The sequence below is a fragment of the Rhamphochromis longiceps genome, linkage group LG5 (assembly GCF_057381845.1).
Source record: "Rhamphochromis longiceps isolate RC_006_pf linkage group LG5, R_longiceps_female_GT1.1, whole genome shotgun sequence".
In the NCBI taxonomy this organism is placed as follows: Eukaryota; Metazoa; Chordata; class Actinopteri; order Cichliformes; family Cichlidae; genus Rhamphochromis; species Rhamphochromis longiceps.
The window spans coordinates 16,543,352-16,570,235 of NC_140561.1; the positions used below are offsets into that span (position 1 = coordinate 16,543,352).

The following is a 26,884-nucleotide window of genomic DNA, read 5'->3' on the forward strand; positions in this document are numbered from 1 at the left end:
ATGCTGAACTGAAGTCTATAAACAGCATTCTGGCGTAGGTGTTGTTGTTGACATATTACTCAAACGACTGGAGAACTGGACAGGTCTTTCAGGAACTGTACTAAACTGGTTCAAAACATACGTAGAAAACAGGAAATACTTTGTATCAATAGGTAACTTCACATCTGAGCAGACAAGTATCACATGTGGAGTTCCCCAAGGTTCCATCTTGGGACCCCTTCTGTTTAACATCTACATGCTCCCACTGGCACAGATTATAAAGAACAACAAAATAAACTATCATAGCTATGCAGATGACACACAAATATATATCACAATGTCACCAGGAGACCGAGGCCCTGTACAGGCTCTTGGTAAATGCATTGAGGAAATCAATGACTGGTTGTGCCACAATTTTCTCCAGCTAAACAAAAACAAAACTGAGGTAATAGTCTTTGGCACCAAAGAAAAACGATTACAGGTCACCAGAGAACTTCAATCTATACATCTAAAAACCACAAACCAGGCGAGAAATTTGGGTGTAGTGATGGATGCAGACCTAAACTTAGAAAAACACATTAAGACAATAACAAAGTCAGCTTACTATCACCTCAAGAATATATCAAGGATAAAAGATCTGATGTCTCAACAGGACCTGGAAAAACTAGTCCATGCATTCATTTTTAGTAGGCTTGATTACTGTAACAGCATCTTTACAGGTCTACCTAAAAAAATCAGTCAGACAACTACAGCTCATTCAGAACTCTGCTGCTCGAGTCCTCACTAAGACCAAAAAAGTGGACCACATCAGTCCAGCTCTGAGGTCCTTACACTGGCTGCCTGTCCGTCAGAGGATAGACTTTAAAGTTCTGATGCTGGCCTATAAAGCTCTGAATGGTTTAGGACCAAAATACATCAATGACCTCCTGACCCAGTATGAACCATCCAGATCCCTCAGGTCATCTGGATCCGGTCTTTTATCAGTTCCCAGAGTCAGAACCAGACACGGAGAAGCTGCATTCAGCTTTTATGCTCCTTATATCTGGAACAAACTCCCAGAAAGCCTCAGATCAGCTGAAACACTCAGTTTATTTAAATCCAGGTTGAAGACTCACCTGTTCTCAGCTGCATTTGAATAAAGCACCAAATCCACACTTTAAGCTTAAATTTCAAAACTTACATTTAACTACTGATTTTATCTACTGTTCTGATTTTATCTGTTTTGATTTTATATACTGTTGTTTGTTTGTTTGTTAATTAGTTAGTTAGTTTATTTGCTTGTTTTATTCAATTTTAAATCATGCTTTTTATTTGTTCTTGTTTCTAATGTCTCTGTAAAGCACTTTGAATCACCTTGTTGTTGAATTGTGCTATACAAATAAACTTGCCTTGCCTTGCCTTGCCTATAAATCCTTCATCACTGATTATACTCAGACTGAGCTGTGGAATATTCTGCAAGTTACTACATGCCAGTTTCCTTTATATTCTTTTCTCAATTCCTCTGTAGTCAGAGAGACAAAAAAAGACAGTTGATTAACTTAAAAAAAAATGCATATCTGCTTTTTCAGCCCCATTTCTCATGCACCTCTTTTTCCATGTCTACTTAGGCTCCTGTAGCTGAGCTCTCTGGCACCTGTTCCCTTTCATCTGCCTCTCACGGCTCCAGTGTTTGTCCTCCAAATACTTCTAAATGAGCAGAGAGGGCTCTAGCTTTATGACACAATTATCAATTATCATTGTATTAGACAGCTGCAGATCACAGTGCTGAACTGGAACACAGCCACAGACCTGTAAAGCTTATTCACCATTTAACAGTGCAAGATACCACAGATATATCTCAAATATGCTACAAGCTCACATCACGAGCAGGCTGAACTCTTTAATTTGTGCCGTGCATTTAAAGAAAGCATCAGTATTCCTGTTTTTTTCTTCCCTCTAAAGGCACGAGTGCATGGAAGTGTCTCTGCATGTTTGTGACTTACTGCATTTCAAAGCTTGGAGGAAGCAGTGCTCTCTGCTGGTCAGGGAGATAACCTGTTAAGAAAAAGAAAGCCTGCAAAGCTTTTGAAGAATGCACTGTTTGTGTTGCACAGTAGCTGGCAGCACAACACAATCTGTCAGCCGTTTGTGGCAGCTCGGAATATAATACAATGCACGGGGAAAATCCTTTGTTTATCCCGTCTACAAATGTGTCAGCTTACACACCGTAAAACGTGACTGTATGCTCCAAAAGCACATAACACAATTCACCACTCAAGAACACGACTTACCTATAATCTTACAAACATGCAGAGTGATTAGTGTGCAGTAAACATACCATATAACTGATATAAAGAATTTAAAGCATCACTGGATCTCACGAGTAGTCAGTCTGCACACCTTGAAATGTATTTAAATTACCGTAAAACTTTATTTGATCAAACACAAGACGGAAGACCAGAATCACAGAATCAAATTTATAATTTAAAATGAAAGCATTTAACACAACAGTAGCAACGGGGCAAACACAGTCGAGGAGTGATTTGGGGAAAAAACAAAACAAAGGGTATCTTTGTTCAGAAAACTAGGACAAAATTTTAGTGTGATTTACGTACTAGCTGAGGTTTGTAATATTTGATTGGCACTGACTAACTTTGTGAAACAATAAAAGTATACAGTGCAAATAAGTGAATACACAAGAACAGATATCTCATCTCGATGTGACGAGGGCGTACACTTGCATTGTTACAGACATACTAGTTATGGTTAGAAAGCTAAATATACACTTTGCCCTTAAGGCGCCAAAAAACAAGGACTACACGATTTAAAACCAATGCACGGAAAAGTTTTCAGATAATGAAAAAAGTGTAAAATTATTCAGTTTTTTCTTACAAAGCATTCGTACTGAAATACTGCAGCTTTCAGCACACGTTTTGGTAAAAGACAATAGAAGTGGCACACTGCATCGTCTGTCTGTATCTTGGGCCTACAATAATAACATAAAACTTTGTCATTACAGCCTGACTGTCACATTATGGTAAACTTAATGCACAGAGATGAAGTCAATCAGATGTACTGTCAGTAAAACCATGAACAATCAAACCATGAAACACAAAGGGTCTCAGCCGTGTGATAAATTAAGTGTGCTGATGAGTGTCCCTCTTTACAGAGTGAAGTCATGCAAAGTGCCGGGCACATGGCTCGTTTTAAAGCACACAGGTCTCGTCACAGTCAGATTGATGGGGCAAGTGTGGGTGACTGCCCTGCGACTTATACTGGACACCCTCTGATCCCTGACTTCTCTCGGGCTTCACCTGGAGGTAGGCCCGGACGCGGTGGTGCTGCGCCACAGCACCGCTGTAGTCGATCACGCGGCACTCGTACGTGCCCTCGTCTGTTGGTTTGACGCTGGAGAGACGGAGTTTGTGGGAGATGTTACTACCGGCCACTTTCACCACCTAATGAGCAGAAAAGATCAAGTTTTCTTGTTTATGTTTAGTTTGGTGAAATGTCAAAAGAGCATCTATCAAGAAATGGAAATGAGTGTTACAAGAGTGTGATTTCTTACATGTCCATAATCGTGATTGATAATGCCTTTAATCAAACATGACTTTTCTAGGTGACAGCTGATTGATACCACATCAAACTTACACTAATTTTAGTGGCACCTCTGACAGTCTCCTCCAAAGGTACGACCTGCACGGAAATACGGATGAAAAGTTAACAGCAGAAAGCGACTGAGGCAGGTTTTTCAAAAAAAAAAAAATAGATCTCATTCTTAGCAGCATCTCACTGGAGGAACAGGAACAAACACGACTGATGTATCAGTATTTTTTCTTTTAAAGCAAAGGATTACTTGTTTGGATTGCTTTTCTGATGTGTTTACCTTGTTCTCCTTGTTCTCGTCTAGCTGAGGTTTATACGTGTGTGTGTGTTCAAATGTGCATGCACAAGAACACACTCCACAGTGCCAAGCATGTAAGCCTGTGAGCAGGAGAGTTTGCGTGATTGGGTATGCAGAGGCACAGAGGTATTCTTTTGGGCATAGGTATGAATTATGCATGGAGCAGAAAGAGATTTTGAAAATCTATTTCTTTCTCAGCACCAATTATAGTGTCTAGAGGCACAACAGGGGAGCTCGAGTCCCCCCATGATGGGAGAGAGTCAACCTGTTCCCCCAGTGCTGGCAAATGCTAATCAGCAATTATACCTTGGTTTCCATGCAAGAGGGTTTGTGCCACTGCATTTCCCTTTGACTGATATTCAGTAAGCTTTGGGTTTAGTCCAAGTGGACGTGCCATAAGAAACTGTGTAAAATCTGAAAAAGTGAATGTTAAAATGGATGTTCAGCAATAAAAAAAGTGTACAGTGATTAAGGTTGCAAGAAATGATTTATATAATCTTTGCTTTGTTCTGGATGTGTTGCAATATCAGTTATATATGTACTATTTTGATCCATCTAGTATTTTTTGGAGCCATGAAATAATTTCTAGCTATTTCAGCTGTTAATTCACTACTTTTAAGCTAAAGCAGCCCTGTTTCATCTGTAATTGGAATTAAGATATATATTTTTAACAAATATTTTCTTGTTTAAAGTTAAATATAGGATGGTTGAGTTTAAGTTTGCTGAGGTATTACAGGAGTTTTTCACCTTCACTGGGCTACAGGTGACTCCATCAAGAAATCACTGTACATATACAATAAAGGAACTTCCATTACAGCTGCTTACATTATTAGTGATATAGGGAGGCTTCTCTTGCCACTCTCTATAGTCCTTGATATACCACCACTGGATCTCCAGGGAGTAGGACGGAGAGCCCGCCCCACGGAAGGAACAGGCCATCTCTACATCCTCACCACTGTGTGTCGTGATGTCGTGTGGGACCTCTGTAAACAGTGCTGCAACAGAGAGACAGAGACAGAGAGAGATGGGCTTAAAAGGACAGAAACATTATTTGTCAAAGAGCCTTGTGACAATGTGGCATTACTGCATCACACTCATACATGAGAAAAACTGTAAGCCAAGGACACAGTGTTGGAACTTAAATAAAAATAAAAATAAGGATTCAGGAAAGAGTGGTGTATTCAACCAACCAAGCAATGATTTTATACCGTAGGTCTGTTTGCACTGCAGGATGATAACAGTCATGATCAGGTTGGTGGTAATCAATCAGTTCCTGAATTTGTCTCAGTTTGCTTGGGATGCTCATAGAAACAAACGTGAGGCACAAATAGAAATCTAAAAATGAAACAAAACAAAACACATACACAGCAAAAAGTTGAATACTAAATAAATTAAACCAGTTAGTTAACCAAGGAATACTAAAAAAAAAAAAAGAGTGTAGAAGTGAAATATTTTCAGCTGGTTATAGCTGCTCTAAACTGACAAGGAAAAAATACAGAAGAGGGATCATGCTCTCTTATGTTTGGGCTAAAGTAAAAGCAATCAATGCAGCAAACTGACAATTCAATTAGCTTTTCTTTAGATATCAGTGTGCTTTTCAGTTGTTTTGAGTGCATTAATAAAACTGATTATATTATAGGTAAAGCTGACCTACCTAAAGGCTGTGGAGACAATAATTAGGGAATACCTTTTGCATCACAAGCCCACACACGTCTGAGATGTGACAAATGAAGCCCGACTGCAGCAGTGATGGATTTTAAGAACTCATTGTCAATGACTGATAATTTCAATTAAATAAAATTCATTAAATTTGAAAACTTTGACTTATTAGAAGTTACTACATTACTCAGACCTTATACACAGTAATGTGTATAAGGTCTGAGCAGACAAAAACATACTGAACCCAGTCAGTGTAACACAAAATTAGATTTATGCAGCTTTAGAAATTAAATCAATACCAATGCAATTTTGAGGTTACAACCATGAAATGTAATCTAATTTCAGTCAGCTCAATGTTGTGCTGGCAGCGCATTGGCCATTAAAATTAGAATATAATTAATATGCTCCAGAGTAAAAGTATAATGCACATAAAGCATCACAGGTGATGTGTATTGATCAAATGTAAATGTACAGTTCAACATTCACTCTTCCTGTAGCTCTGTTTTGGTTTCTGCCATCACCTGGCAAAACTGTAAAACAAAAGGAAAGGTACTGAAAAACCCATCGCTCTTTGAAGAGCAATAAGGACAAAAGCCATATAGACTATCAGGTAATATTTTAAGTCTTATCGAGAAAATAACAATCTTTCAGAAAAGTGAGTAAGAGAGGAGTTTTTATTATTTGAAACTGATATTCACTCTGCTTTCTGCAAAGATGAAAAGTAGGCTTGATGGGGGAAAAAAGCTGAGAATAGGCAAGCAGAGAGAGGCTTTAGTGCCACTGGACAGACTCCTAAAGCCTCTGTGCCCTTGCACTGCTGCGGTGCAGCCAGGCAGTGGCCTCATTTGTCAGGAGGAGACCTGCTGTAGTTTTGAGACTCTCCGGGGCCAAAAGAGAAAAAGGCAGAAAAGTAGGATAGACACCGGACACTTTGTGACTAAGTTATCTGGTCTGCATGCAAATGTGCAACAGTGTAATCTTGTTTGAACACTTTTTTTTATCCATTTTCCCCAACTATGCATTCAATTTACATACAATTGTAACATTTTTTCATAGGGACACAATATCTCGATATCTGATACACTTTAAAAACACTCTAGAAAAATAGCTACATAAATAACAAATAAATGAAAAGCATGTGTTCTGCCAGTAATGATGCTATGAGTAAGTAGAAACCTGAGGTTTAAATGGTCACTTAAAGAGGAAAGAGCTCACTGCAGAGAGAAGCAAGAAAAGCAAAGACTTACAGTGCACACGTGAGAAACGGAGAATTTTCATTAATGCTCATTTTACTACAAAAAAAGCTTTTTATGTGTTAGGAGTTCTGTCTTCTCTGCAACAGGGGCGAAGCTAAAGGACCAGCACAAACACAAACAAGAGCCACAAACATTACTAGTTTTTCCAAATATTTTAACACTGCCCCCTGGTGACAATCCGCAGCGGCAACTTGCAGACAACAGCCAGCAGAGCCCTGTGTAGCAACAACGCACAACAGTTTTGGTCACCTAAGGGAGTTTACTTCTAATGAAGCTGTGTCGAGAGGCTGTTCTTTGGCACAGAGCAGTTCCGACTTCAACGCTCATATTCAAAAATGACAATCGAAAAAATTACAATAACAAAGACTTTATGCTAATGTTCAACAGTTTTACTGGCATTCAGCACCTCACTTTTGCTTTACCAGAATTAATACTTTAAATGCCATAGCAATTCAATAGTTTTGGAGACTTTTCAGTTTGATTTAAAGAAGTCTGGACTGAAAAAAATGCATTGCAATCCTTACAAAGACTGGTTTCTTGCAGGACTAATGTATTAGTGTATGGGTAGCTTCGTAGCCTTGGATGTCTTATCTCAACACCAAACATATTGGTAAAATAGCTTGTATTGTGTCTCACACGGCCACAGATAATATTGTGTTGCATGGCCCCAAGTGATTTTCTCTATACTGCCCTGCCCTTCAACCACTGCCGTGAATGCAACACATTCAATAGAGACGTTTCCAAAAGGTCCTAACATCCTGCTGTCAGTATTTGCTCAGATAAAAACTGCTTTTACATTGGCAGACCAAAATCATACATATAGACACATTTCCTTTAAGCTTTTGAGAGATCTCCTGAAAGAAATCACTTTAACATTAAAGTACTTAATAAGTTACACTACAATACACTTTATTTATGCTAAAAAAAAAAATAACACTTCAGTCACCAAACAACCAAATATTTCTCTACGTTTCATCACAGCCTAACAATCTAACAGTTAAGATGCCGGCAGATAAAAGGGCAGAAACCGCACTTTCTAATGTATGTGTTGGGCAATATTTTGTGTTAAAACAGAGAACATGCAAAAGGTTCAAGGTTTAAAAATACAAACAGTACAACAATACAAAACATGATGACATGATGAAAGACAAACTATGAATAAACCATAAGTTCCTAGCTCAGGATGAAATGTCACTGTGGATTGCAGAAATAACAGTCTTAACAAAAGATTCACTAGACAACAGCAAATTCTATCTCCTGACATTTTCAATCGGACACTTTCATTGTAATGCAAAAGTAAAATGCCCCCATAAGAAAAGAAACATAAATGTCTTTTATTTTAAACTGCCAGCCTTTATAGAACGTTTCGGGGCAGATCAGATGTGCACAGACAGCTAAACAGAAAAACAATAGGAAGTGCAGATCTATGATAAGCAAAAGGAAACAAAAACTGTAAATGTGCACATTTTCTTCAGATTTTTCTGCACAGTAAGCTGCATCTGCTGAGACAATTTCCCGTTGCGCTAACTACCCCTACACTGCCAGTGCAGACTGTAATCACAGCAGGTACAAAGATTAACTGTAACCTGATGGTGCGTGGCTTTCTTGCTAGGAAACCACAATAATTGTTCATTTTGAACAGATCAAGACATTCAGAAATAGCACCTGGGAGAACTTGTGACGACTGTTATAAAGTGAAACATTCCAGAAAATTGTAACATGACAAGGCCGATAACGTCTGGCAAAATAAATAAATAAATATTACAGCCAAGGCATGAAGTTAGAGTAGTTACAGAAATTAGAGACATCTACATCTACATATTCTATTCATTCAGCTTTAATAAGACTAAACAAATAATAAGAGAAAAGGAGCAGCTAACCTATTTACTGTCACTCTAGAAGGTGGTGCAAAGATTGACATTTCTGAGAAAAGACATTTTCTTTATGGTTTTATGCCAACGCAGCTACTTTTCATAATACTACAATATGATGCTCTGCAATGAAAAGCACTCTGTAAGAGTATACGTCTCATTATTCAGCAGTGGCAATCTTGCCTCTCAGATCTCTGACGAAGAGCACAGATGTCAGGCAAAACTAATAACAATGTCTTGTTATATTGCGCTTTCAACATATGGTGCTACAACTGAAGCCGGGGAAGGCAGAGAAGTACGTCACGCACAAAATATAAGAGCAAAACAACCAAGGGTGGCATTTCAATCATCTGGGTTTTCTTACTCAATGCAGGTTCTCACACTTTTCTGTCCTCCAGACACAGTATCAACAGCCAGCGGCACAGCACTGCAGCATCTTTCACGTGGAACAGACTGCACTACTGCGGGGGAAAAAAAGGCTGTTTGTGTGCGACATACTGTAGAAAGTAAGAAACACAAAGCAAGTAAGCACAAAAAGGAAGGTATGAAATATCTTTAAAAAATAAAATGTTTCAACATAATAAATTATTAATTGACCAATACAGGAGTATCAAAACCCTTCTGTTAAAAGCACTTGGGGAGATGATCCAACAGAGAACACTGCAAAGGCCAATGGAACCAAAATGTAATAAAAAGGTAAGTGTCCCAAGTAATTAATAATAACAGTTTACAGTTCCACTATTCATTCACTCTCTGGTGGAGGCAAGCTACAGTTGTAGCCACAGCTGCCCTGGGGCAGACTGACAGAAGCGAGGCTGCCATATTGCACCATCGGCCCCTCTGGCCAACACCAGTAGTCAGCTGTAGGTGAACTGTCTTGCCCAAGGACACAACGACCAAGAAAGACAGAGCTGGGGATCGAACCAGCAACCTTCCGGTTACAAGATGAGCTTCCCAACCCCCTGAACCACGGTCGCCCGTGTTCTATGTCTAATTAACACGTAAACACTTTTACATCTTCAAGATTTTAAGTCTTTGCTGAAGAGCATAAGCTGTGAAATTTGGAACGCTTCTATTACATGACACGGCATGATAACATTACTGAATGAGCATGAGTAACATATTAGCTGAAGTAAATAACTTTGTAACATCCTAGATACACCATTGTATTTTGTGGTGTTTAGTCTGTTTTAATTGAACTCTGGTTAGTTTTCCCCTTTGGTGTGGACACACAACCACAACACAACACTCGCAGGTCATTTACAGAGTGAACATGATTCAACCACAATCTGACCCAACTACCAGGGAAGTTTGCCTAAAACACCTTCCTGTAGCCATGTATGCTTAGCATTCTGGGATACAGCAGGGCCCCACAGACAGTGTTGGGAAGGTTACTTTTAAAATGTATTCCACTACAGATTACAGAATACATGCCCCAAAATGTATTTTGTAACGTATTCCAATACGTTACTCAGTGAGAGTGACGTATTCTGAATACTTTGGATTACTTGACATTAGGTAAGGCTGCACTTTTTGCAGCGATCTCGTATAGAAAGCTATTCCGTGTGTATATAAAACAGGTCCGCGGCTCCAAGCCGTAGTAAAGGGACCTCTTGCTAATACGTCAGGTTCCGTGTCAGGCTTGTAGCAGAAAACTAGCTTTACTTTGTTGTCTGGGTCAAACATATCTTTTTAAAATTGCATTTTGTTAACTTTTGACTGTTTTTGTTTTATACCTTGTGAAGCACTTTGTGATCTTTTATCTAGAAATGTGCTATATAAATAAAATTTTACTTACTTACTTACTTAGCTAACGAGAGAGAGAGAGAGAGAGAGGCGTTGAAAGGCTCACAGACACAAAGGGTATGGCAGTCCATTCTCCCTGCAACACGGACTACACTGCCTATGAGGCTACATTCTTTAGGGCTATGCCTCTAACACTCTGTCTTCATATTAAATCATTTTTTGAACAGTAATTTTTAAAAATATTTCCTCACGTCATTATGAGACACGAGATTGAGACACAGGCATTTGAGCCTCTTAATGCGTGTTTTGTTTGGGTTTCCACAGGCGTTGAATTACCAAAAATAGAGAGAGCATAGCCTAAGATATGAAACAGGAAAAGACCGCCATGTAATCCATTTATTTCAACAAAGTAACTGTTTTCTGAATACCACCTTTTTAAACGGTAACTGTAACAGAGTACAGTTACTCATATTTTGTAATTTAAATACGAAACAGCGGGACATGTATTCAGTTACTCCCCAACACTGACCATAGATGTCCAAAGGTCAGTACAGGCTAGCAATTAGCTATGAAATGGACATGGATTCTCCATGGTGTCCAGAGGTCTGTAACACGTCACCTTCTTCCTGAATTTTCCTTTGTTGCTCGTGCTTCAGCCACATGTGGCCAACAAGTGGACTGGAAATTCTCACGTGGTTTTTAATGATGTATCTTGGTTTGCTCATCTACTGGTTGTGAAAGGATTACATAAAAATGCTAAAAATAATACTTTTTTTCTTTTTATCTAAATAATAGTTAATGATTAGCCAGTCAGAGTATCAAAACAGTAGCACACATATTTAGGTCAGCTTTCAATCAGACTCATGCTGAACTGGTGTTGGCTTTAACAGTCTAACTGGTTACATTGGAAAAAACCTTTTATTGAAACAGTTCTTTAAAATTAAAATCAAAATAGAGAATAAAGGAGAACTCTTGAAAAATGACCAGTTCTGAGTGTCCACAGCCATTTGAAGCCACAGCATCCGATGTCAAAGTCAAGTCAAGGAGAAAGCTGCATGGGTAGTCCTCGCGTCCAGAGCTACAGTACCAGCACAGGCTTATACCTGCAAGGTAATTCCTGCACTTTTCCACTTCCCCTGCCAGCCAATAAGACCCTGAATCTGTAAAGGTAAGATTTTTTTCCTTCAATTTTTAACCTCTTTCTTTTCTTTTAAATCCTTTGCCTTCTCTCTGCTTGTCTCTCTCACTAGCCCACCGACATCTTTCTTAAAAGTCTACCCCCAATTGTTGAAAACAATAGCATCTTTACTCTCCTATCTCCCTGTTCCTATTACCCTTTCATTTTTACTTTCTACCTATTAAGTATCCTTTCTCACTTTCATTCCTCCTTTTATTCGGTTCCCCTTTGCACTTTCCGCTCGCTGAGTGGGCAATATGTGTCTGCTGGCGTTCTGGTGTCTGGCATAAAGAGATTCTTCCAACAGTCTCAAGAGTAGCTCACTACATCTCCTGGAGCCTTGCCCACTGGCTTTGGCAGGTGTTCAGCATCCTGGGAGAATTACCCTGTGTGTAACTCGCTGTGTGGCTTCAATTCAGCATACTGTGTGTGTGTGTGTGTGTGTGTGTGTGTGTGTGTGTGTGTGTGTGTGTGTGTGTGTGTGTGTGTGTGTGTGTGTGTGTGTGTGTGTGTGTGTCTCTGTCTGAATGTAGCTATGTAGAATTGAAACACATGTTAAAAAGGTGCAACGCATTATTTCTTTGCCACAAGTTGACCACGTTCAGCCATGTGTTTCTGCTGCATGTTTTAATGCACACGTGTTCCCAATACAACAAAATCCCAGCTGAGGTAAAGGCAGAGAATAACAAGGCTTCTAAATCATCCTGCAGCATTTAACATCCATAAGCGTTGTCTTTATTTAACACACACACACACACACACACACACACACACACACACACACACACACACACACACACAAATTGCCCAGAGAATCACAACAATTCAAAAAAGATGAAAGGATAAAGTAAGAAATCCTTTACTAGATAGACAAGAGGAAAATGACAAATGGAAATAAAACAAACAAACAAAAATCAGTAATTTCTCACATTATCTCCTGGAAAAATAACAGAAAAATATCATCCTTTCATCCATCCATTTTCTGCTACTTATCCAGGTTCAGGTTGCAAGGGTAGCCATCTCATATATGCATATATGTCCAGACCTCACTCTGCCCTGGCCAAACCAACCAACCAACAGATGTAATATCTTGTCTAGCCCAGGACTTCCTCCTATGCCTGGAACACCTCATTTAGGAGACATCCAGCAGGCATCCGGGTGAGATCCTCAAGCTACCTCACCTGGCTCTTTTCAGAGCAGAGGAGTAGCAGCTGTCCGCAAAGCCCCTCTCAAACGATCAAGGTCCTCACATAACCTCTAAGGATGAGCCCAGGCACTCTTTCGAGAAAGATAATTTCTGAATTAAGTAGTATCCTTCAGTTACCACTCGAACCTCGTGAGAAAGGTGAGAGTAATTCTGGCTTCTAATCAGTGATCCTACACTATAATGTATGAGATGTTTCAAGGTAGCTTTTCTCGAGGGTTTGTTGAGCAAACAGCCTAAGAATTACAACTATTGGTCATAGATTCAGGCGTTATCACCAATATAAACTCAATATGCAGTATTGATTTTAAATACAATACACTTTGGTTTGGTGCTACAATATGTATAAATATTACAGTGTACATATAAATCAAATACATTTACTTGTATACCATTTTTATATATGTGGTCCATGCAGGTATAGTGCTTTTGTGTTCTCTAAGTGAGGAAATCGCATAACTGGCATTTAATCCAGGTGAATTTCAAACATAGCTAAATGTGTTTCATACAAAAGGTGTATATAAATATCTATAAATTCTTGTGCAGGGCATACCACGCTTCTCATCCTATGACAGCTGGGATAGACTCCAGCCCTCACGTCACATTAAACTGGATAAACAGAATGGTTAGATGGATGAATCTCATCATCCACTCTGTTACTGCATTACATTTTTATACACACTCAACATTTCTTTATCCATTTCAATTTAAGAGTCCTCTAGATTTTCACTGGACAAACTGTCAATTCCTAATGAGGATTATTGAAGACATATGGTATTCAAGATTATCTATGAATGTGGCATTAATCCTTGACAACTGCTTATTACACCGCACCAGAGATTACGTGAAGGAGAGACAAAGACGCATAAGTGAGGCTGACCGTCGTACCTTTTTCTAAAGAGGAAGACAGAATGACAGATGTTATACTGATGATTTTATGATCTGTTCATTCTAATATTTGACCATGTAGTCTGCTATAGTTTAATGATATATGTAAACTATCTCTGTGCCCTGCTTACACAGGAGCCACAACTCAACAATGCATGTCCACACATTGTCAGTGTACTTAAACACATTACACCTGTACAGCTGTGGTGGTGTATCATAGCAACAATGTTTCAAACAAGAGAGAGTGCAGTCTATTTGCATATAATCCTCTATGCTGCTACATTAAATCTACATTAACTACTGAGTTATAATTATGCTTCCTCCAATTTCACAACGAACTAATGGATAGTGTTTCTTCATTTTCTAACAAAGAGCTTTTTTACTTGATTTTGACATACTGACACTTTCTGAGTATGTGCAGTCAGTCTTTTTCCACATCACCATTTTTTTTAAGTCCATAAATTACAGAGAATAAAGACATTTTTCTATACTTTTGTAAGTGAAATTTCATTTTTTTTAATGCAAGGACTGGAAACACAGAATTCAGCTTTTACAGATTTGACTTTACACACCAATCTCAAGAAAAAAATTAAATCAAAGGACAAAAAAAGCATCTGGGTGAAAATTAGATTTCACACTATAGTTCAACCGACTCAGCAACTCAATTGTGCGCATTCTGCTTTATGTTCAAAATTTATGATGAACCTTAATTGTTGTGACTGCAGGCCTGATGATCAAATGTATGAGGGGAAAATTTCACATCAAGAAAGACACGAGTCACAGAGATCATGAACTTTGCGGACAGAGGGAATTGACCACAATAAATGAGAATATTTCACCTGTATTACGTGTACATTTCCTTCATTCTCACTTAAATGATTGTTGACAAAAGTATAAGCAATATCCAGTGTTTGCTATTCGATAAACTCAGGCCCTTTGTCAGGGTTTGACTGTCCATCTGACAGTTGTCAAATTGCATTCCTGTTAGCTATGCAGGAGCCCTTCTCAGCCCTGCCTGTGAAACATGACTTGTTGACAAACAAACTGTCTGCTGGTGTGCGCAGTGCCAGTGTCAGGCCGTAACAAGCCTGCTCAGCAGACGTCCAACTGTTTCCTGACTTTAATCACACAAGCATCACCAGAAATCAATCGAATAACCTTGGTAGAATGCTAAATCAACACAAAAGCTGACTCCGTTCGTGGACTTTCACGGCCCTGAACTGGCTGAGAGTACAATGAGAGCGTGTACTTCTGAAGTGGATATTGACTCCCAGGGAAATCTTAAGCACACTGGGTTGTCTCATTTATAACGCTATATAGCTGGCAAGGAGTGAGCTTGTCTGGCCTGGCCTTGTCTTAGTATGGATTTTCATAAAGGCAGTACTGTCAGAACCATCTTTTAAGCAGAGGCAGGGGGACGCTTGTCTGAAGATGCAAAGTACAGTACATGCATTTTTAAAGTGGCCCTCCTTGCCATTTTTTACTTTATTGCTTAGAGAGCAATGATAGAAGTGAGACCATGAGAACACTGGAGCAGCTGCTCTCTAGCCACCAAAGACTCATTAAAAATGAAAAAGGGGGGAAATAATGAAAGAAAACAATCCAGTGGAGGACATAAATATATAAACAAAGGCAAATACTTTGTTCATGCCCTACAGAGACCATACTTTTCCAGTAATGGTAAATATTTTTCATCTTCAGGTCCAAGGCAAAACAAGAGGGATAAATCCAGTATGAGTGGCAGTGTAAGGTCAATGCATCGATCCTCTCTTTCTCTCCCTCCCTGTTGTGGAGCAGCTTGAGCCGTATGAGGATGACTAAATTACAGGCGCCTCATTAGCATGGATGAGAAGCAAGTGTGACAGCCGTATCTTTCCTTGTCCATGCTTGTGTACTTGTGTGAGCAAGAGAGAGAGAGAGAGCGAGGAGGCTTGCAGTGTAAGCTTGTCAGCACCCCTGAAAGCTTCTGTTTTTACTTTGTGAAACCATTAAAGGATAGGGTGTATGTTATTCTATATTCCTCTCACTGCCAGTTACTTGAAGAGACAAAAACCAGCAATCAGTTGTTTTTTCCTTTTCTTGTATTTAGGGATGTAGACCTGGTCAAGATGAAGTTTAAACTAGAGGTGATTTAAGTGACTGTGTCGTTGTCTGTACCAGGCTCTGGCATGGTATTTTAAAAACTGCAGATCTGGTGGGATTGCCCCATACACTCGCCACACAAAAAGGAGAAAATATCCATTGAGCTACAGTTCTTGGGTGAAAATGCCTTGTAGATGACTGAGATTAAAGAATGGCTAGCTGCTTCGAAGTAATTGGAAGCCAATAACTAAAATAACCACTTGGTACAACCAAGGTATTCACCAGAGCATTTCTGGACATGGGACATGAATTTTGAAGCAGATGGGCCAAAAGTTGGACAATAGAGGACTAAAAAATGCTGCCTGCTGCAATGAATCTGCATTTCTGCTGCAACATTGAGATGTTGGGGTCACAAAGTGACACAAACAATATGAAAGCTTAGATCCATCCTGCCATGTATCAACAATTCAGGCTGCTGAAAAAACAGTGTCACTGTGTATCATGTCAGTCTTGTCCTTTTTCAGCTGCTCCCGTTAGAGGTCACCACAGCAGATCATCTGTTTTCCATTTCTCCCAACCCGGCAAGCACCTGCATGTCATTTTGACAGCACACCGATTAAGTCTCCTCTTTGGCCTTTCTCTTTTGATCTTGACTTGTTTCTTCTTCAGCTTCTTTCTCCCAATCAATTTAGTCTCTCTTTATTTCTCCCATATCCAAACCAAGTCAATCTCACCTTTCCTACTCTGTGCCTAAACTGGGACTTTACATACTAATTCCTAATTGTATCACCCTAAATGCAAATCTTAGAATAATATCAGTGTAAAATATGTATTTCAGGAAGTAAGCACAAAAATAAGATTATGATGCAATCTAAAGAGGCCTTAATGGTGTGGCTGAATTTAGAGAGATAAAGTATAATGATTGACAGCAGGCTATACTTGACTGTTGAGAAAACTCGGCCAAGGACCACAGTGGTTATGTGGCTCGTCTGAGCCCATCTCCAGGGCTGCTTTCATGTGTCAGTCCAGTCCTACAGAGAGATATGAGAAATGATGCCTGGTAGCTGGAGGAATTGTAGAAATCCTTTTCTAAGTTAAGTGCAAACATTTTTCACCTGAAAAGGTGCTGCCTTACAGGGACAGCTAGTAAAATCGGGTTCATTAACTCAATGGTGCCATTTGAGTCACATCTATAGGGCACTGTAGAGAAGAAACGAATCATTAAGAAGAAGAAAAAGCTGTAAATACCAAGACACAAAAACCCAGATAAACAACATAACTTCGACCAAGGTGAATGTACACTGAACAAAAATATAAACGCAACACTTTTGTTTTTGCTCCCATTCCCCATGGGATGGACGTAGAGACCTAAAATTCATTCCAGATACACAATATAACCATCCCTCCCAAACAGTGGTCACAAATCAGTCCAAATGTGTGGTAGTGGGCACATCTGCCATATTGAGATAATCCATCCCACCTCACAGGTGTGCCACATCAGGATGCTGATCTGACATCATGAGTAGTGCACAGGTGTACCTCAGACTGCCCACAACAAAAGGCCACCCTGGAATGTGCAGTTTTTTGTGCTATTGGGGGTCTGGGGACCCAGAACCGGTCAGTATCTGGTGTGACCACCATTTGCCTCATGCAGTGCAACACATCGTCGCATGGAGTCTATCAGATTGTCAATTGTGGCCTGTGGAATGTTGGTCCACTCCACTTCAATGGCTGTGCGAGGTTGTTGGATATTCGTGGGAACTGGTACACGCTGTCGTATACGCCGGTCAAGCACATCCCGAACATGCTCAATCGGTGACATGTCCGGTGAGTATGCTGGCCATGCAAGAACTGGGACATTCTCAGCTGCCAACTGCCCTGAACAATGTGAACCATGATTCATCCGTGAAGCGCACACCTCTCCAACGTGCCAGACGCCATCGAATGTGAGCATTTGCCCACACAAGTCTGTTACGGCGATGAGCTGGAGTCAGGTCAAGACCCCGATGAGGACGATGCCATAGATGCCACAAGCAATGAGGGAGCGTGCAATTGGCATGCTGACAGCAGGAATGTCAACCAGATCTGTCGCCCGTGCATTGACTGTTCATTTCTCAACCATAAGCCGTCTCCACAGGCGTTTCAGAGAATATGGCAGCACATCCAACCGGCCTCACAACCGCAGACCTCGTGTAACCACACCAGCCCAGGACCTCCACATCCAGCAGGTTCACCTCCAAGATCGTCTGAGACCAGCCACCCAGACAGCTGCTGGAACAATTGGTTTGCACAACCAAACAATTTCTGCACAAACTGTCAGAAACCGTCTCAGGGACGCTCAACTGCATGCCTGTCGTCCTCATCGGGGTCTTGACCTGACTCCAGCTCGTCGCCGTAACAGACTTGTGTGGGCAAATGCTCACATTCGATGGCGTCTGGCACGTTGGAGAGGTGTGCGCTTCACGGATGAATCATGGTTCACATTGTTCAGGGCAGTTGGCAGCTGAGAATGTCCCAGTTCTTGCATGGCCAGCATACTCACCGGACATGTCACCGATTGAGCATGTTCGGGATGTGCTTGACCGGCGTATACGACAGCGTGTACCAGTTCCCACGAATATCCAACAACCTCGCACAGCCATTGAAGTGGAGTGGACCAACATTCCACAGGCCACAATTGACAATCTGATAGACTCCATGCGACGATGTGTTGCACTGCATGAGGCAAATGGTGGTCACACCAGATACTGACCGGTTCTGGGTCCCCAGACCCCCAATAGCGCAAAAAACTGCACATTCCAGGTGGCCTTTTGTTGTGGGCAGTCTGAGGTACACCTGTGCACTACTCATGATGTCAGATCAGCATCCTGATGTGGCACACCTGTGAGGTGGGATGGATTATCTCAATATAGCAGATGTGCCCACTACCACACATTTGGACTGATTTGTGACCACTGTTTGGGAGGGATGGTTATATTGTGTATCTGGAATGAATTTTAGGTCTCTACGTCCATCCCATGGGGAATGGGAGCAAAAACAAAAGTGTTGCGTTTATATTTTTGTTCAGTGTAAATAGCCCGTGAACAGAAACCCCCTGAGAGAAGGGATTTCACTAATTTGATGAATGGGTTTAATAATCAGGGAAGCCCCGAGGGAATCGTGGGTGAAACAACAAGAAGCTGCAGCAATAAAGAGACCTGCTGCAGATACAGATATTTATCTTGATCTTAGAAAGCTTTAATCCTGCATACAAAAAACGCCTACTGAGAGTTCTGTTAGATCGATGAATACAAGACAACCTTTAGAGATTATCGCACTTTCAAAACATCTTTTAAGTAGTCAGTAGCTACTTTTCTTAAACCTGTATACATATATAAAATAAATATTAGGATCACCTAGGATATTACGTCAAGAGATTTCTGTACAACAGTTACAGTACAAGTGACAGCAAATAACCAAGTGTGGGAAATAATTATACTGATAAACAAAAAAATTGCCAGAAAGTCAATAAAGCTGTATTTGGTCCAGAATCAGCTCTGGGGCAAACAGAAAGGTATGTCCTTTGGGAAATTATCATTTACTGCGAGACCTTCAGCCTGAATTCAAGGTGGAAGTTAAAAATAATGAAATAAGGATGGAGCCGGGATTCAAGCAAGCAGCTGTCCACCTTTTGCCACTGATACACCGGGCTTACGGACTGAATTTTTCATAGCCCTTGGGACGCGAGACACGGAGGCTATTTCTGCGTTTCCTCCCAGTATGTGGCTACATGAAGTATCACGTATTGTTGACAACACATACCAGGGCTCTGAGGCATTTTCGAGATTGCTCACCGTACTCCATCTGGAGTCCACAGTAATGAAAGACAACATTATGTTCCTTTCTTCTATGTCGCCCTTGAGAGCCTTTAAGTAACGGTGTCTGTGTTTTCCTTGAGTAGAGTGCAGGAGCCCTTGCTTGGCATGTCCTGTCTACACAGTTTCAATGAACTAAACAGGACATTGAATTAAGCTGCTACATTTTCACGTTACTTTTTCTTGAATTGAAAGTAGACATATAATAATCTGTTTAATATCTGAATCATAACACACAGAGCTTGTTAAAGTAGAATATTCACTATTGTACTATATTTTCTGAACCCTCTTTATCAAAAAAAAAAACCCAACAAACTTGAATGTGCACTTTGGTACACTGGGATTGTCACAATACTAATATTTAAAGCAACCCAGGAAAATACTTGATAGAACAGGGACAAAAAAAAATCCCAAAAAATTAAGAGCCCTTTTTAAAAAAAGTAAGGATTAGAACGATGGAAAGAATAACATCAGTGATAATACTAGTTTAAGTTGACTGATAATTGCAAGCTTTAAATGTATTATTAATAATAAAAATAGTAAATAATTATCATCATCATCATCTTACTATAACGATGCATTCCTGTTCCCAAACTGCTCCTACACACAAATGATTTTTATAGCACTCAAATCCTTACAAATGATATATTATGTGTAGTAGCTGTTCTCAAAATCAATGCCAACATTACGTGTACGTGGCTGGATGCAAATACATTTTGCAGGTGCATATTGGGGTAACTTTTCTCATGCACAACTGTAAATAAGTGTTCATTAAAATGATCAAGCTAATAATGTGATTCAGTTGTCTTAATATATAGCTTGCAAAGAAGAAGAAATACATGTATTTTTTGTTTGGTGTTTATGAAAAGCTGTTTTGGCCATCTGACTAGATACAGTGATATAACGAACATAAAAAAGAATAACATGACAAATTTACATTCATGTCTGTGTTGTAATGCATGAGCAAAGCAAAGAATAACTGTCTGCAGCACAGATTTTTGCTGGTAATAATAATAATAATAAAACTTTATTAATATAGCACCTTTAAAAAACAACATTAGGAAGTACTTCACGAGACAAGACAGGAAATAAACAGCATATAAAACATTTAAGAGGAGATAAAGATGAAACATTAGGTATAACAATACAGGCAGCACAGGGAGATTAAAAGCGATGAATGAAGACAATTAAAATTAAAAAACAAGTAAATTAAAAGCAAATATAAAATAAATTAAAAATCCCTAGCAGAAGGTGATAAAGCAATTACAAAGGACAACATAGAAATAACTCAGAATGGAGGATCAGAGAAAGCCTACTTATGAAAATGCGTCTTTAAGAGATTTAAAAGACAAAAGTGAGCCATTCAGGTCTTCTCAGGGAAATTGTGGGGTAACTAGCCTTCGCTGAGGACCTCAGGTTAGACCAGGAGTGTACAATTTCAGGAGATCGGAAATATACACTGGTGCCAGTCAACAATAACATTATAAAACCAATTCAAGACATAATAGTAGGCCAATGAAGAGAAGTATTTAAATATAAAATAGAAGTATTTTGTTCATTTTGGTTCTTAAAATATACACGTCAAATATTTTAAGATGACCTAAAATAGTACCAAAAAATGTTTCCACAGGTGTCGCCACTGTGGATGCATGTTTCATTTGGCAAAGCACTGGATGCACTTCCTGATGCAACACTCCCAATAATCAAGGCTTGGGACCAGCTCTGGGAATGCACTAGCTGGTGACCCCCTGTGGCTGGATTTGTGGCTGTCGAGTAATTGCTAATAGTGAAGCAGCTCATGTTAATATACACACCAGTTAAGATAATGACAACTGTTCACTGCTTAATGTTGTTGAAAACGGAGCTTTTCTGAACTCTCGTAATTCCTCCTCAAGTGTTGTTCAGTGTTACGAACATCACCTACTTCACAGACAATTTTTCATATGCCAAAGGCATCAGGTAAAATGATCAATCTCTTGTCATCGTAATGAACCTTTTCACTGTTGTTAGCATTTAATTGGGCAAATCACAGTCGGTTATTGGAGGAAAATTAGCAGCAGATGAATCTATAATTAAAACAATCCCAACTGCTTTTTTTTCCATGAGAAATTCTTTGTTATATTTAAATTTTTATTAATAGTCTTAATTTATTAAATAAAATATGATATTTTAATGTAGCTACAAGTACTGAAAGTCGATTGTTCAAAGCTTAATTTTTGTTTGACTTGAATGTCCGTAAAGTCAGGTAGGTTTCACAGAAATATCAAGACAACTGATTGATATTTTTTTTCTTACAGATCAGAGGAGATTTCTGTATCACCAGTCATCACTTCAAGTCACGTTGTGTTACACACACTCTTGTTTCACTGCCCTTCTGTTTCCTACCAAGCCTCCACCAGCACCCTCTGCTGTGACAGCATGATTGTGCAATCTGTTGCCCCCCACCTCCTGCACTGTCAGAGCTCCATCAAATTAAAAGCCAATGCAAACTGACTGAGCTGGCTGTCCTCATTAAGAGGACACCAAGCAGAGGACTGGGTGAGGATCCTAGCCACTTTGGAAGCCTAATGAATTGGTACACGCCCCCACACTGTGAAGGTAGTGCACTCACAGAGCAGGATGAGCATTGCCAAAGAACACTAACACTGCAACATCTTATGCTAAAATTGAAAGGCTTCCAACATGTCTCCCATCATCATTATCATCACTTCCTGTTATAAGTTACCCCCGAGACCTCCCCCATGCATAACATCACTTATTACAGCTTCTGTCGCTTTCCTTACTGCTGACACTTGACCTTCAAGTACTTATGGCAGGTAAGAGTCTTATTCTGATGCATGTGGCATACAATGGGGTGAAGCTACTGATCCATTGAACGTGTTTGTCTTCAGACAGAACATATAATTTTGCGTTGCAGGTGATTCAATCTACACTTCAGCTCAAGTGGAAACTGGGGTGCAAGGGCCAGATGCACTTATCTGAAACGAATGAGTCAGGGCTAAATCTAACAAGCACTCTCCAGAACTGTGCATCCAGCCTCTCTGCTCTGCATGAAGGCTCGGCTTCCCTCTGCTTGAGCCATTTATCAAAGAGTCTGATTACAAAGAAAAGAAAAAAAAATCTTATCTAACCACAAAGGATAGTACAACTCTGTTTTCTGGTGGTGAAGCTGATGTTGTACAAATATGACAGTAGAAAGCTTCTAGGTTGTTTTCTCAACATAGTTTTTCATTCTTGTTAAACACACGGAGGCGTTCCTTCTTTTTTTTGCCTGGGAAACAGTATTAATGGCAACACTACAGTCGATTTTAATTTGCTTCCTTTGGGAAAAATGCTGCTGATTTTCTAACCTGTCCAGTACAGTCCATCCTTGTGACGCCGCTGCAGAATTTATAGTTTGTCAAGTCAAAGCTAAAATGCTAAACACAGCAAGCTGAAGGCAAACCACGCAATTTAATTATGTAACAGTAAGGTTAGGAGGTGCAGGAGAAAGGTGAGATTGCTATTAGCTATAAATGATAATTCTGTTCAAAATTTCACAATGTATGAACCACAGAAAACGAAATCAGTTGTTTTTCACATTGAAATAAATTATTAGAGCTGGTAAAATAAAATATAACAAATAATGAAACAGTGGTTTCAGTGACTATGACCTGAAAATATGCATTCAAACGTGCAGGTAAACATTAAATGTTTCAGTCTGAAGTAGGTTTTATCGTTGCCCAACAGATCCTGCTGTTGACGGTGCAAGGGTAGACACTTATCTAAAGGGAAGGGAATTTTAATGTAGGCTTTTACATACCATTTTTATGTTAGCACAGGTACAGTACAGCAATCCCAGTGAAACTACAATAAGTCATGTGTTATTCTGTGAAATACCAACCTAGAAGGACAACCGGACGACTGCAAACTTACAATTTTTTAGCCAGTTCTAAGTATGAAATATGGCAAGTTACTTGAGTAACAGGGCATCTCAAGCCTCTACCCACATCCATAAAATGCACACAGCACAGTACAAGAACTTCATTCTCCTCTGGGTGAATACTAAAGCTGTATTTTGTCCTTTAAAACACATAATGTGCACATCCTTTTGCACTTGTGTTTTACTTTATAGTGTTAGATTTTATTTTGTTGTACATCAGACTAAATCTTCAGTCCACCCTGGGTTTAATTTTCCGTATGTTGAACTACTCTGGTAAGCCTTGTCAATTTGAACAGCTCACACAGTGTGCTGTTGGATTTGTAATTCATATCTACTTTTTCATAACTCTACAGTTCTTGTTTAGCAATATTAATTAGCATTATTATTTTATACTTTTTGATGAAATACAACTCAAAATAAAGTTTTCAGAGACACAGATTTTCTAAACTGTCTTAAAATGAAACATTAATACACCACTGTAGTGGTCCCAGTAATGGGCAGGCTACCATCTCACTGCAAAACTGATTTTCGAAGGGTGCCCTACACTGCACACCATCCCATCCAATCTCTCCTCACATTTTCTGTCCCTCTGTCTCTACCATCACCTATTGACTTGGGAAAAAAGACATTACCTAAAATAATTAGGAATACTGTATGAAATTACTAAAAACAAGACGTTTGGTTGGGGGTGTTGTGCCTTGGGGAAAGACCTGAGTCAGTTATGTGTAAAGTAAAATTTAACAAAAAAAATGTACTTGTCAGACCAAAGAGCAATGCATGGTTAAGAAATGAAGAAATGAAAGATGACTGACTTTATTACAGTTTATACTAGTCTCACATTTTCTCTGATATTAAAAAAAAACATTAAAAATGTTTATTTTCCGCTGACATTTAAGGATATGTAAACATTTACCAAAGTTGCAGCATCTATTTTGTGAGTGTGTGTTTGTGTGTGCTACAATAATTATACACACAAACATTTTGAAGACACTTTAGTAAGAAGACATTATGATGAAACACCTGCCTGGCTTCAAAAGCCTTTGTCCTGCCCCTGCTTGTTGTTAACCTAAGTGTGTGTGTGTGTGTGTGTGTGTGTGTTTGCGCTTTTAATGAGTAATGAAAAACAAGTTTCATATACAGGGATATTAAAATGCTCAAACATGGTCGAGCACGTTGGTGTAAACACAATAAAACATGATGAAAGTGCACAACTCATTGTTTAATTTAGCCCCACACACCCCATCCGTAATGTATATGAACTAATCACTGACATCAAACGTTGTTGTTCACTAAACCCCACCCAAACACTTAAGAGTCAATGCAATGAGAGCTTCACTCTCCCACTCCAACAAACACACTCATTAACACAACTTACCGTTCCCAGAGATGTGATTATCCACCTCTCCGTGTCCGTCGTTGAGAGCTGCGTTAAGTTGAATGTAAAGTCCCGCGTACTGTAAAAGCCCCATTATCACTCCGAAAGCTCCCATTGCTTCGGCCGGTATTTAAAACAGTTGTATGAAATTTTCACGTTAGATGGAGAGCATCGGTAACGATATATCCCCACCGGCGCAGAGCAGCCCTTGCAGACATACAGCTGGAGCTGGAGGACAGAGACTCGGAGACCCGCTCGGCTGTGAGAGGGAGGAGATGATGCGGCCAGCGCGGGCGGAGGGAGAAGCAGCGTGTAAACAGGTGAGGCGGCTCACACCGGGACAGTCAATTAGGCGGAGGGATCTGACAGAGCCCTTACTGTCGTTTTAAGTTTATCCCACACCCCCATTTTTGGACACCCTCCTCACTCATTTCATCTACACAGGTTAGATAATTGCCCTCAGTAAACATATTAATGTATATTTAACGTGGCGGTTGAAAAGGTGGGATTTAATTGTTTCATGCTAAGTGTTTTATGTATGCTGTGGGTGTTTGGTGTGTTTTTAAACTGGGTATCCTTGCTAACCCTTGAAGTTAAAGGAATAAAAGTAGTTCCACTTTGAGAAACGTCCAAGTTAGGAGGGTGCTTTAAAAAAATGCTATAAGTGTTTCCTTTATGCACTAAGAGTAATGTTTGATCATTGTTTACACTGATAAAACACTCTGCATACAAGCTTGTATACAGGCTTTGTTACTAGCTGGGTGATGCCAGCTAGCATGCTATTAACTGTCTCAGAAAACTGCAAAGAAACTACGTTTTTGTAATATTTTTCTGTAATATTTTTGTGTTCGTATGGTCTGCATTAGTGATCATGTCAGTGTTTCTGACTGTGCTTTTAGATTGACCTACACATGACACAGAGGTGGCATGTGAGCCTGTGTTGAGCTGTCCAGGGCTGACAGAACAAACGCAGTCTGGGCTCAGTGAAGAGACAAGTGGCCTTTAGCCAGTCTTCTTTCCTTCCCAGTTTGACAGCCAGATGAGTCACATTAGAGCTGAAGGACGACGCTCTGATATTGGAGACATAGAGACAAGAACATTCTGTTCTGTTTTCAATGATATAGGCTACCATTTTTTTTTTTAACAATAACAGAAATAGCAAGAAATGCACCCCTTCATGCTGAAGACACGAACGCTTTTAATATTTCACAGGGCTTTTCATATTAAGAGGACATCTTCCATCTGCTCCAAAAAGTCAATTCTGCTCTTATTTTACTTGATTCAGCAACAAACAAGCGCACAATGCAAAGTAAGAAAATTACGATATGGTGCTAAGAGGCCACTGCATTACTCTGAGAGGTATAATCCCTTCACATTTAGCTTCACACATGCATATGCATTTGTTTTTGCTCGAGTGTGTAATTAATTATTATCAAAGGCAAGGGAGCCCTTTATCCCTCTTACTTTGATCCATCTGCGCGAGAGCCTGACACGTGGAGCTCACAGCATGCATTTTAAATTTTCTGCAGAGGGTGGAATATTTTTCTTTAAATTAAAGTTTGAGCACTCCTTATTGTATGAGTTGTAATAGAGTCATGTGGGGACGTAAAATCAATTTCGTCTGCTTCAACTTTAATGAGGTATTTAATACCAAGGCACCTTCTGTCATCTCCTGGTGTCAGTAATACTGGAAAATGATTTATTTGCTGTTAAGACATTTGGGACATCCACAGCTTAAAGCCCTTTTCCCTCGAAATATGAACATGAGCAGACAGCACCATTTAAGGAGCTTAGATATAATTTTGCCGCTACAAAAGAAAACCAGTTAACCTTAGAGGTCTTTGAGAAACCCTGCCATTTTCACAATGCACCAGCTGGTCGAAAGAGGCTCATATAGCTATTTATTCTTGCTCTTGGCTGATGGTGCCTTCTGGTCTCCTCCTGTGGCTGTAAGCTTGGCTCACAAGCCCCGAGAACCGAGGGTGAAA

General features: G+C 39.7%; 1 protein-coding gene across 1 annotated transcript; it reads right to left on the reverse strand.

Moving 5' to 3' along the window:
• Nucleotides 1–2,414: 2,414 nt before the first annotated feature.
• On the reverse strand, nucleotides 2,415–25,170 carry vstm2lb (V-set and transmembrane domain containing 2 like b). The gene is made up of 4 exons (XM_085407894.1): nucleotides 24,897–25,170; nucleotides 4,688–4,857; nucleotides 3,610–3,654; nucleotides 2,415–3,416 (listed from the first exon to the last, which is right to left on the reverse strand). The coding sequence occupies exons 1-4, from the start codon at nucleotides 25,009–25,011 to the stop codon at nucleotides 3,165–3,167; spliced, it is 582 nt and encodes a 193-aa protein (XP_085264020.1). The 5' UTR covers nucleotides 25,012–25,170; the 3' UTR covers nucleotides 2,415–3,164.
• Nucleotides 25,171–26,884: the final 1,714 nt, after the last annotated feature.

Bases quoted from the DNA above. Each gene is read 5' to 3' on its own strand.
- vstm2lb (XM_085407894.1), bottom strand. From the start codon at position 25,011: ATGGGAGCTTTCGGAGTGATAATGGGGCTTTTACAGTACGCGGGACTT. The intron at 4,858-24,896 runs GTAAGTTGTGTT...TCTCTGTTGCAG, and splicing joins TAATCACATCTCTGGGAACG to CACTGTTTACAGAGGTCCCA. The intron at 3,655-4,687 runs GTAAGCAGCTGT...ATTTCCGTGCAG, and splicing joins CTCCCTATATCACTAATAAT to GTCGTACCTTTGGAGGAGAC.